The sequence below is a fragment of the Heterodontus francisci genome, chromosome 23, assembly GCF_036365525.1.
Source record: "Heterodontus francisci isolate sHetFra1 chromosome 23, sHetFra1.hap1, whole genome shotgun sequence".
NCBI classification, from domain to species: domain Eukaryota; kingdom Metazoa; phylum Chordata; class Chondrichthyes; order Heterodontiformes; family Heterodontidae; genus Heterodontus; species Heterodontus francisci.
The window spans coordinates 38,206,249-38,219,567 of NC_090393.1; the positions used below are offsets into that span (position 1 = coordinate 38,206,249).

Genomic DNA, 13,319 nt, shown 5'->3' on the forward strand with positions numbered 1-13,319 from the left:
CTTTTTAAATGTAGAAAGATGTCTGCAGGTACTTCAGAAGCATAATGGAATAAAAATGGACACCAACCCAAAAGAGATAGCTAAGGGTGGGTAATGAAAAGCTTAGTCAAAGAGGTGGGTTTTAAGGGAAGTTTTACAGGAGGAGGGGGAAATGGAGGGAATGCAATAGCATACACCCTGGGCAGCTAAAGGCACAGCCACCAATGTTGGCAAGGGGAGGGAAGATGCTCAAGAGGCATGAGGGTTTGGGATCGGAGAGTTGTACTGCTGGAGCAGATTCAAGCTCTGGAGTGGCGTGCTAATAGAGATTAAACATTGGGTGAGATTATCTCATCTACCAGTCAATGTGAATTCACTCCCCAGGATTGCCTGTAATTGATTAATTGACAGCCTTACTTATGCCATAAAGTTGACTTGTGTAATACAAGGACAGGAGAAGGTAAGTTGAGGTTAAAGTACATCGTTGGTTCAATTTCTAAAGTATGCTTTATTTAGCAAATAACCTATGCTATATATGAGATAGTTGCATCTGAGGCTGAGATTATGCAAAAAGTAAAAATGCTCAATTAGATAATTCAATAGGCACAATAAGCAAAAAAAATTGCAATTGAAATAACAGTTCTTGCTCAAACTGTTCATATTAAATCAGAGGTTAACTCTTGCTTAATAGAGTGGTGCCAGGTATTTGGGGAGAATGGGAATTCACCAGTAATTAGTGGGTGAGTAGCACAGATAGTGTGTTACCAAACTTAAATTTAACCTCGTTTTCTTAATTCAAAACTTTATGTAAATACTGCAAGTCAGTGCATTAGCTGTAAGGGTTAAGTGTTACTTATTGTGGCTGGCAGTTGACTGATCAGTTATAACTAGTGTGTATTTTTAAAAGATATATATTAGAGGACTATCTACTAAATGGGTGAATGTGAAACAGTGGCTTACTGCATAGAGTGACTATAGGAATCGGGTGCAGAGGGGAAGGAGGTGTTAAGTCATTTAAACCAAGGGACAACAGTAAATCTATAAAAATCAGGGTAATTAATTAAATTTAAGGGGATAAAATTAAAATTAACTAAGTGGGGATACCAACATTAAAGGGATTTGAATTGCATAAAAATATCTGGTACAGTCAAATAATAAATGGGACTAAAGGGGATACTAAATATAGCATAGAGTTTTAAACAAAATGATGGGACAGATAAGAGCCATTTCCTGCAATTCCTGTGCCATGTAGGAACTCCAGTGCAGTTCATGTGTCCTTAGTAACCACATGTGCAGGAAATTCTTCCAGCTGCTAGAACTCAAGCTCAGGGTTTCAGAAGGTGGTCACTGTACAGTTACAGATAAGTCCAAGAGAAAAGTAAGTGGGTGGCCAATCTGCAGGATAGGAAGAGGCAGGCTGTAGAGGTATCCACTGGAAGTGTGGTGCTCTCAAACCAGTTTTCAGTGGGGAATACTAGTGAAAGCAATGACACCTCAAGGGAGTGCAGTCTAGAGCACATCCATCACAACATGGAGCAAATGACTGCACAGGTGGGCACAGTGAAGTGTAGAAATGTAGTGGTCATAGGGGATTTGATAGAAGCATTGACAGGTGCTTCTGCAACTGCTGATGAGTCTTGTATGGTGTGTTGCCTCCTGCTGCCAGAGAATAGATCAGAGGGTGCAGAACATTTTACAGGGGAAGGGAAGCAGCCAGAAGTCATGGTCCATGTTGGAATGAATGATGTCGGTAGGAAAAGGATTGAGGCCCTACAGACAGAGTTTCAGGAATTAGGGAGGAAGTTAAAGAGCAGGACCTTAAAGACAGTAATCTCTGGATCATTCCGTGCCATGAGCTAGTGAATATATGAGCAGAAATATAAAAGACAGGTTAACACCTGGCTGAAGAAATAGCGCAGATTCCTGAAGTGGTAAGGACCTGTACAAGATGGACGGGTTGCACTTCAATGCAGCTGGGACCAATGTCCTCGCAGGGAGGTTAACTAGTGCTGCAAAGGAGGGTTTAAACTAATTTGGAAGGGGAGGGTCACCAGGATGAAGCATTAGAGAGGAGTTGCAAGGTGCACAGAGGATTGGGAGAGATGAACAGCATAATAAACAGTTCAGAAATAGGAGGGAAATGTGAGGCAAGCAAAGATGGGTTAAGAGTGCATGTATGCAAGTGCTGGGGGCATGGTAAAAATGATTGGTGACTTACAGGTACAAGTAGCCAAATGGGAGTATGATATAGAGGCAAGAACAGAGGGAGGAATGCGCTATGGGGTAAAAGCAGGGGAGTGGGAGTAGAGGCCTGCTACCCGACCCGAACCCGACGGGATCTGACAACATGTCGGGTTCGGGTCAGGTTGGGCCGGACACACGGCAAGTGATCTGCTGCTAAGTATTGAAATTTTTTTTTTTAAATTACCGGAGCTGGGAGTCCGGGATGAAATGGAGTCTGCGCAGTGAGCGAGTGATATCACAATGACGTCATCACACATGCGCTGCAGCTTCGTGGCGATTCCAAGTCCGAAGGCGAGTAAAGGGATGGTCGGGTTGGGTTCGGGTCGGGCTCTTTTACCCCTGACCTGAGCAGGCCTCTAAGTGGGAGTAATTGGATAGCTCTTCCAAAGAGCTGGCATAGGCACGATGAGCTGAATGGCCTCCTTCTGTGCTGTATCATTCTATGAATTGTGCACCTGCTAAAATTGTAATAAATACAGTTAACAGATGACAAAATTAATAAAGCTCTGAACGATGGTGAGATAACTAGAAGTAAAACAGACAACTGCAGCAGGGCACTGAAGCAAAGTGTTTTACTTAATCACAAATCTGTTACATTCTGAATTATGCTCTGTAGGGCTGCTTGTGGTAACATTATTAATGATTTTGGGGGGTGGGGCGGGTGGGGTGGGGAGGAAGGAATGGGGGTTGGAAACAAAATTCTGCTATCTCCATAGATTGTGGATTTGAGTGTAAGCTATTAATGTCAGAAAAATGGTCTGGTTGATTGTCCAGAGGGTTTCTAGATTAACATAACAATGGAAACTGATTTTTTTTAAAAAATTGTTGTAGTCTGTATATTTGTGATTATGATATGCCTATCAAGTGTTAGGTTTTCTTCTTGCAGGGGTTCTTTGAATAAAGAAATCATTCGTATTTGAAAAAGAATACTAGTATCCTGTTTGGGATAACATTAAAACTTAATTTGTGGATTTTTAAAATTGGTTGTACTCAAATGTTAAAAACAGTTACTGTTGTTCGTGGTGGTGAGTTAGGTGCAGCTATCAAACACACAGGAATTAACTATACAATACAGCAACCCAGTTTATTATTTGCTGAACCATTGCTTAAATGCTATTGGTGTACAGAAATGTTGCTCTATCAAACTGCTCCCACAGGATGTTGATCTACTGTGTTCATGAGAAACTAGCTACTGACTGTGTTACTGAACAGTCAATAAGTAAATCAAAAGTAGTTTATGGCAAACTAATATGGCTGAAACCATTGTGAAATTAAAAATGAGGCATCAGGGTGTATATAAGCTGAATTTTGTCTAAATTACGTATTCTGAATTAAAATACAAGTTTATAAGGTTGAATAATAAGCAATTTGCATGACTATAATGAAATCAGAAATGCATGTACAACAAATAGTCACAGTTTGGGGTTCAGTGACTGTTTTTTCTATGAAAAAGATTTGGACCATAAAGGATTGTGTGTTTTGTGCAGAAGCTTCTGAATCATAGTTGCCCAGATGGCCCATGTTGAGTGGGCTATCCAAAAGGCAGAAGAAAGGTGATGTTAATCATGGAAATGTTTGTGCAGAAAAACACCTTTGGCCACAAGTCCATCAGGCAGTGGCCCACACTTAATGCCCTGCGGGGGAAAAAAAAAAAGAGATGGTGGATCCTGTCTGATGGCTGTAACGATTCTATGATACTTTCTATAAAGTAGACTGTCAAAAGTCATTTGGCAGAATGCCTCATTGCCAGAACTTTCGAACAAGCACCAAGACGTAGCTTGGCTAGTGGTGAGAAGAGCTCTCCACATCAGATCTTTTATGCACACCCGCAATCTCAGTGCCACCGCATGCTGTCCTTGAGGTGGCTACGGTAGGGAAAAGACTGTCACCTACCTCTTTCTGGAATGTGCCTTTGCAAAGAAGGTGTGGAAAGAGATGCAGTGGTTCATCCTGAGTAGCTTCATAATACAGAACTCTGTTCTACGGGCTGTTCCCAGGGACAAACAACTGCTGCTGGAGGACCAGTAGACGATGCTCTTTGATCTGCCCGAAACTTATTAGTATTCCAACACAAAGAGCTGTCTATGCCTTAGTGTTGCACACTGGAACATTCCAATGTCCATTACTCTTTATACTCTGCTTCCTCTAGGTATGCCCCCTCCCCAGTTAACAACTTGCATCTTTCATCAGGAAAGACGGCAAGTGTCTTCAGTACCTGCCAACTCCAAAGTTTCAGATGTGCCCTGCTTACCATTCTACGCCATTATAACTGTTGTGTAACCATAATAAAATATAGTACAGATTATATGAAAGCTGACACTTCAACTTGTGCACATAATGCAGTATGTGGTGATGGACACATTAAGCTGGGGCAGTTGTTGTAAAGGCTCAATGGGGAAAGGCCACTGTCTAAGGCCCTCCTGCCACAGGACACAAAAGGCTAAAGCCTGTGTAAAACCCCTCGGGCTGTATGCACTAGAGAATGTTTGTCATGAAAAGTAAATATGACCAGTAATTTTAAAAAAAGTGTAGTGAGGCACCTCATGTACTGTATCGAAAGAAACTGGTCCTAATTGCATTTTATATAAAAAGGTCAAATTTGAATTGTTAGGTCATCTACTTTTACAAATGTTATGAATAAAGTATATTTTTTTTGGATAAAAAGTCATTTTAACAGAAGAACAAAAGAACAAAGAAAATTACAGCACAGGAACAGGCCCTTTGGCCCTCCAAGCCTGCGCCGATCCAGATCCTCTATCTAAACCTGTCGCCGATTTTCTAAGGGTCTGTATCTCTTTGCTTCCTGCCCATTCATGTATCTGTCTAGATACATCTTAAAAGACGCTATCGTGCCCGTGTCTACCACCTCCGCTGGCAACGCGTTCCAGGCTCCCACCACCCTCTGCATAAAGAACTTTCCACGCATATCCCCCCTAAACTTTTCCCCTCTCACTTTGAACTTGTGACCCCTAGTAATTGAATCCCCCACTCTGGGAAAAAGCTTCTTGCTATCCACCCTGTCTATACCTCTCATGATTTTGTACACCTCAATCAGGTCCCCCCTCAACCTCTGTCTTTCTAATGAAAATAATCCTAATCTACTCAACCTCTCTTCATAGCTAGCACCCTCCATACCAGGCAACATCCTGGTGAACCTCCTCTGCACCCTCTCCAAAGCATCCACATCCTTTTGGTAATGTGGCAACCAGAACTGCACGCAGTATTCCAAATGCGGCCGAACCAAAGTCTTATACAACTGTAAGATGACCTGCCAACTCTTACCCTGTCCGATGAAGGAAAGCATGCCATATGCCTTCTTGACCACTCTATTGACCTGCGTTGCCACCTTCAGGGAACAATGGACCTGAACACCCAAATCTCTCTGTACATCAATTTTCCCCAGGACTTTTCCATTTATTGTATAGTTCACTCTTGAATTGGATCTTCCAAAATGCATTTGCCCTGATTGAACTCCATCTGCCATTTCTCTGCCCAACTCTCCAATCTATCTATATTCTGCTGTATTCTCTGACAGTCCCCTTCACTATCTGCTACTCCACCAATCATAGTGTCATCTGCAAACTTGATCAGACCACCTATACTTTCCTCCAAATCATTAATGTATATCACAAACAACAGTGGTCCCAGCACGGATCCCTGTGGACCACCACTGGTCACACGTCTCCATTTTGAGAAACTCCCTTCCACTGCTACTCTCTGTCTCCTGTTGCCCAGCCAGTTCTTTATCCATCTAGCTAGTACACCTTGGATCCCATGCGCCTTCACTTTCTCCATCAGCCTGCCATGGGGAACCTTATCAAACGCCTTACTGAAGTCCATGTATATGACATCGACAGCCCTTCCCTCATCAATCAACTTTGTCACTTCCTCAAAGAATTCTATTAAGTTGGTAAGACATGACCTTCCCTGCACAAAACCATGTTGCCTATCACTGATAAGCCCATTTTCTTCCAAATGGGAATAGATCCTATCCCTCAGTATCTTCTCCAGCAGCTTCCCTACCACTGACGTCAGGCTCACCGGTCTATAATTACCTGGATTATCCCTGCTACCCTTCTTAAACAAGGGGACATCATTAGCAATTCTCCAGTCCTCCGGGACCTCACCCGTGTTTAAGGATGCTGCAAAGATATCTGTTAAGGCCCCAGCTATTTCCTCTCTCGCTTCCCTCAGTAACCTGGGATAGATCCCATCCGGACCTGGGGACTTGTCCACCTTAATGCCTTTTAGAATACCCAACACTTCCTCCCTCCTTATGCCGACTTGACCTAGAGTAATCAAACATCTATCCGTAACCTCAACATCCGTCATGTCCCTCTCCTCGGTGAATACCGATGCAAAGTGCTCGTTTAGAATCTCACCCATTTTCTCTGACTCCATGCATAATTTTCCTCCTTTGTCCTTGAGTGGGCCAATCCTTTCTCTAGTTACCCTCTTGCTCCTTATAGATGAATAAAAGGCTTTGGGATTTTCCTTAACCCTGTTTGCTAAAGATATTTCATGACCCCTTTTAGCCCTCTTAATTCCTAGTTTCAGATTGGTCCTACATTCCCGACATTCTTCCAAAGCTTCGTCATTCTTCAGCTGCCTAGACCTTATGTATGCTTTCTTTTTCCTCTTAGCTAGTTTCACAATTTCACCTGTCATCCATGGTTCCCTAATCTTGCCATTTCTATCCCTCATTTTCACAGGAACATGTCTCTCCTGCACGCTAATCAACCTCTCTTTAAAAGCCTCCCACATATCCAATGTGGATTTATCTTCAAAAAGCTGCTCCCAATCTACATTCCCCAGCTCCTGCCGAATTTTGGTATAGTTGGCCTTCCCCCAATTTAGCACTCATCCTTTGGGACCACTCTCGTCTTTGTCCATGAGTATTCTAAAACTTACGGAATTGTGATCACTATTCCCAAAGTAGTCCCCTACTGAAACTTCAACCACCTACCTGGGCTCATTCCCCAACACCAGGTCCAGTATGGCCCCTTCCCGAGTTAGACTATTTACATACTGCTCTAGAAAACCCTCCTGGATGCTCCTTACAAATTCTGCTCATCTAGACCTCTAACACTAAGTGAATCCCAGTCAATGTTGGGAAAATTAAAATCTCCTACCACTACCACCCTGTTGCTCCTACATCTTTCCATAATCTGTTTACATATTTGTACCTCTATCTCACGCTCGCTGTTGGGAGGCCTGTAGTACAGCCCCAACATTGTTACCGCACCCTTCCTATTTCTGAGTTCTGCCCATATTGCCTCACTGCTCGAGTCCTCCATAGTGCCCTCCTTCAGCACAGCTGTGATATCCTCTTTGACCAGTAATTCAACTCCTCCACCCCTTTCACCTCCCTCTCTATCCCGCCTGAAGCATCGATATCCTGGGATATTTAGTTGCCAATCGTGCCCTTCCCTCAACCAAGTCTCAGTAATAGCAATATCATACTTCCAGGTACTAATCCAAGCCTTAAGTTCATCTGCCTTACCTACTACACTTATTGCATTAAAACAAATGCATCTCAGACCACCAGTCCCTTTGCGTTCATCATCTGCTCACTGCCTACTCTTCCCCTTCGTCATGCTGACTTCATTATCTAGTTCCTTACAGGCTTTAGTTACTACCTCCTTACTGTCGACTGACCTTCTCATTTGGTTTCCATCCCCCTGCCACATTAGTTTAAACCCTCCCCAACAGCGTTAGCAAAAGCACCCCCAAGGACATTGGTTCCAGTCCAGCCCAGGTGTAGACCGTCCAATTTGTAATAGTCCCACCTCCCCGAGAACCGGTCCCAATGTCCCAAAAATCTGAACCCCTCCCTCCTGCACCATTTCTCAAGCCACGCATTCATCCTGACTATTCTTTCATTTCTACTCTGACTAGCACATGGCAAAGGTAGCAATCCTGAGATTACTACCTCTGAGGTCCTACTTTTTAAACTTGGCTCCTAACTCCCTAAATTCTGCTTGTTGGACCGCATCCCGTTTTTTACCTATATCATTGGTGCCTATGTGCACAACGACAACTGGCTGTTCACCCTCCCCCTTCAGAATGTTCTGCAGCCGATCTGAGACATCCCTGACCCGTGCACCTGGGAGGCAACATACCATTCGGGAGTCTCGTTTTCGACCACAGAACCACCTATCTACTCCCCTTACAAATCGAATTCCCTATGACTATAGCCCTTCCACTCTTTTTCCCGCCCTTCCGAACAGCAGAGCCAGCCACGGTGCCATGAACCTGGCTACTGCTGCCTTCCCCTGGTGAGCCATCTCCCTCAACAGTATCCAAAACGGTATACCTGTTTTGGAGGGAGATGACTGCAGGGGACACCTGCGCGGCCTTCCTGCTCTTTCTCTGCCTTTTGGTCACCCATTTCCTTTCTCCCTCAGCAATCCTAATCTGCGGTTTGACCAATTCGCTAAACGTGCTATCCACGACCTCCTCAGCATTGCAGATGCTCCAAAGTGAGTCCATCCGCAGTTCCAGAGCCGTCATGCGGTCTAACAAGAGCTGCAGCTGGACACTTCCAGCACGTGAAGGAGTCAGGGACATCAGCTGTGTCCCTGAGCTCCCACATTGAGCAAGAGGAGCATAACACAGGTCTGAGATCTTCTGCCATTTTTAATCTTAAGCTTAACTTAGTCTTAACTTAGATAAATGAAAAAGGAAAGAAAAATTTTTGGAAACTTCCATAAAATAAACAGGCACTGAGACCACTTAAGGAAGTGACTGACATCACTGTACTTGAGCAGGTATATGTGGTAATCCTATACTTATAAAACAAACCAAATGTTTATACATTACTCTTTATACTCTGCTTCCTCTAGACATGCCCCCCTCCCCAATTAACAACTTGCATCTTTCATCAGGAAAGTCCGCAAGTGGCTGCAGTACCTACCGACTCCAAAGTTTCAGATGTGCCCTGCTTATCATTCTATGCCATCATAACTGTTGTGTAACAATAAAATACAGTACAGATTATATGAAAGCTGACCTTCAACTTGTGCACATAATGCAGTATGTGAAACATCTCTACTTATCTTTTATACATATACAGGAATCTGCAGCTAAAATCTTAACTATAAAAAAAGGTGCCAGATGTTAGCGTATTATTGGCTTTTATCGTGTATTCTACACACCAAGCCTGGCCCCAGATAGTGATATTAAAACTGGTTTTAAAATCTGGTGTTTAACTTTAGGCTTACATTTATGCACCCTAAACTTAGAGGTATGAATTATAGTATGTTACAACTTATGGCATTTGTTGCCAAGGTACCACAAGACAAATATATGTAAGGGTTTACCTCATTTTCTTTATCTTGGATGGCTGCTGCCAGTTCTGCCTCCAAAGTGTCAATAATTTTTGTGTTTTGCTGGTCTCGCATTATGATGTTTTGCACATACTCAAATTTTTCTTTTTCCTCAGTGGGGGCTATCAGAAGTCTCTCAAACACAAAGTCTCTCAGTTCCATTAGCGCCAGAGTGAGATCTACACAGATGTGTCTTCGGGCTCGACATTCTGTTTGGATTATTTGACGTGCTGATGGATTCCCCTGAAAGAGCCGAAGGATGTTTTTAACTGAGCTACAAAAGGCCTGCTGAAGGATTTTAAAATCTTGCTTTTTCTCTCTGAATTTTACTTGGTGTATTAAAAGCTGACTTTCTTCTTCAGGAGATTCTTCCTCGGGCAGTTTGTCAGCAGCAAAATCCAGATGTTGCTCTAGTCTGCTATGCTCCCTTAGAGCACATGTCAACTCTAAACCAATAGCAACACTGAACCTGTTGAGGTTGGCAACTATATGGGGAAGCAAAGTGACTATTTCTATTTTCTCAATAGTCTTTTCAACTACAGAAATAATCCGTTCTGCTTCAATCGATGCAAGCTTTTTTCTAACTGGTTCCAAGATTTGCAGTGCATCCACTTTGGGTGCCATCTTTTGCATGGATACACCATAATCAATTGTGGTTTTACTGATAGTCTGCATATTTCTGGCTTCTAACTGATGATCCTGGATCAGGGCTTCACTTGCCATTTTTCACTTCAGTTGATTTTCCTCGAGATCTTTAAATCTGCAGTGGGCTCTACTGCTGAAAAATATAACGATGTATTTTCTAATGTCTGTAGTAAGTTTCTTTTCAAAATCTTTCCTTAGCACTATAGATGGGTACAGCACAGAGGGAGATCATTCAACCATGGTGTTTATACTATTAGTCAAAAGCTAAACATAGTACTCTGTTCTTTTCTCATATTTCTATATCTATTAAGAAATACACATTATTTAAATGAGAGTTTAACAATTTTAGACATTAAACACTAATGCAGGTGCATTAAATGGATGCTGGACTAGAACCACTGGGAGTAGATGTACAGGCTGGTGTTTCAAGTAGGGATCCCTATCGGAACATTGCCAATGGGATGGTCTGCAGCCCTGGCATCCACTGGCCTTTCTTCAACCTCTCTATAATCGAGGCTGGCCAGACCCAGCACCTGCACTATTTTGTTTCGACTTACTTTATGACAACCTTCCAAATTTGACTTGATTTTTCCCCTCATGACCTCATCTTTTTGCAGATAAAGAAAGACCTGCATTTATATAGTGTCTATCATGACCACAAGATTCCCAAAGCGTTTCACGGTAGTCGGTGCTTTTGAAGTGTAGCCACTGTTGTATGTAGGAAACAAACAGTAATGTGATAAATATACAGAATATACAGCAAAGAAACAGGCCATTCAGCCCAACCAGTCCATGCTAGTTTATGCTTCCTTTGAGCCTCCTCCCATCCTTCCTCATCTAACTTTAACTCTATCAAGATAACTGTCTACTTCTTGCTCCTTCATATGCTTATCTATCCTCCCTATAAGTGCATCTGTACTATTAGCCTCAAAAAGTTCCACATTCTCACCACTTTGGGTAAAGAAGTTTCTTCTGAATTCCCCCATTTGATTTTTTGGCTCTTATATTGATGTTCTAATTGATGTTCTAGTTTTAATTCTCCCCACAACTGGAAACAGTTTCTGTAATAAAAGCAAAAATACTGCAGATGCTGGAAATCTGAAATAACAGAAATGAATAGATATACTCAGTAGGTAAGGCAGCATCTGTGGAGAGAGAAGCAGAGTTAATGTTTCAGATCTGTGACCTTTCATCAGAACAGTCCATTGCAGTTTCTGTATCTAAACATTTCAGAATTTAAAGATCACTATTAGGTGACCCTCAGCCTAGGAAGAGAGATCCAGCCAGTTCATCCTTTCCTGAGGTGTATAACCTTGCAGTTCTGATATCATCCTTGTAAATTTTTTATGGACCCTCTCCACACCTCTGCGTCTATTTCCTTTTTATAATGTGGCATCTGGTATGGTACACAACAAGTGTGGTCCAACCAAGGTTCGATACAAGTTTAACATAGCTGCTCTAACTTTTCAAATCTGGAAATAAACCCTTGTGCTTGGTATCCTTTTATGGCCTTATTGATGGGTGCCACAATTTTTTAGTGACTTGTTCCTCTACCCCATTTAGATTTTTATTTTCTAAGTGATATACAACCTCCTTATTCTCTTATTGGACTATAATACCTCATCCTTAACTATGATGAAATTCATTTGCCAATTATATGCTCACTCTTCAAGTTTCTTAATGTCTAATGTGTTGCAGTCCTCCTCAGTATTGACTACCCCTCCCAACTTGGTGTCATCTGCAAATTTAGAAATTGTCTTTTTGATTCCAAAATAAAATCGTTAGAAAAAATTCTGTTCACAATTTATATTATGCAATTTCGGTTGAGGGATAAACATCAGCCAGCGAAAACTGCCTTTGCTCTTCTTTGAAATAGTGCCATGGGATCTTACATATACCTGAGCAAGTAGATGGAGCCTCAGTTTAGTACTGCATCCAAAACATAGCACATCTGACAGTGCAACACTCCCTCAATACTGCCTAAGAGAGGGAATTTAGATTATGAGCTCAAGTCTCGAGTCAATCTTTAACCCACAACCTTTTGACATTAAGGCTAGAGTGCGACAACTAAGCCACAAATAAATTGGGGTACTAGCAGGGGATAGACTAGAACTGTTACATGACTACTAAAAATTTTAAGTAAGAAGCATGTCAGAAAGAAGATATTCAATGAAGTAAATGTGGACAACATATTACATAAAATGATATTGATCTGCTAAGAGTTGTATAGTAAGAATCCAATATTTGAGGGAGAGAGAGTCATTAAATATACTTTCACAACAGAAGTAACTTACAATAAAAGTACGTTATAGCGAATCAGAGTTTAAAAATAGGTTAGTATATAAAAGGAATTTTTTATAGATTTGCGTTTTATTTATTTATTTTTATTTAGAGATACAGCACTGAAACAGGCCCTTCAGCCCACAGAGTCTGTGCCGACCATCAACCTCCCATTTTATACTAATCCTACCACATCCCCACATTCCCCTACCACCTACCTATACTAGGGGCAATTTATAATGGCCAATTTACCCATCAACCTGCAAGTCTTTACTGACTTTCCCCTTTCACTTTCCATAAACTTGAGCTCATCCAAAACTGCTGCTCATGTCCTAACTTGCACCAAGTCCTGTTCATCCGTTACCCCTATGCTAACTGACGTACATTGGCGCCTGGGCTGGGAATGCCTCAATTTAAAAATTGTGTGTGTTATCCCTCAGTATGATGTGACATCCCCCACCCTACAACCCTCTGGAGATCTCTATATTCCTCCTCAATGATGGGGGAGCCTAGCACATCAGTGCAAAAGAAAAAAGGTTGAAGCATTTGCATACATCTTCATCCAGAAGTGCTGAGAGGATGATCCATCTCAGCCTCCTCCTGAGGTCCTCAGCATCACAGATGCCAGTCTTCAGCCAATCCAATTCACTGCACATGATAAAGAAATGGCTGAAGGCACTGGATACTGCAAAGGATTATGGGCCCTGACCACATTCCAGCAATAGTACTGAAGACTTGTACTCCAGAAGCAGCCATGCCCCTAGCCAAGCTGTTCCAGTACAGCTACAACAGTGACATCTACCGGGCAATGTAGAAAATTGCCCAAGTATGTCCTGTACACAA

At 42.2% G+C, this 13,319-nt stretch overlaps 1 protein-coding gene across 1 annotated transcript in view; it reads right to left on the reverse strand.

The window, feature by feature from the left end:
• Window positions 1-13,319, reverse strand: part of iqcd (IQ motif containing D) — a 37,575-nt gene that overhangs the window by 19,022 nt on the left and 5,234 nt on the right. The window contains exon 2 of the mRNA XM_068055123.1: window positions 9,546-10,329. Coding sequence (XP_067911224.1) covers window positions 9,546-10,274 — 729 coding nt within the window. The 5' untranslated portion in view covers window positions 10,275-10,329. The remainder of the gene's footprint in view (window positions 1-9,545; window positions 10,330-13,319) is intronic.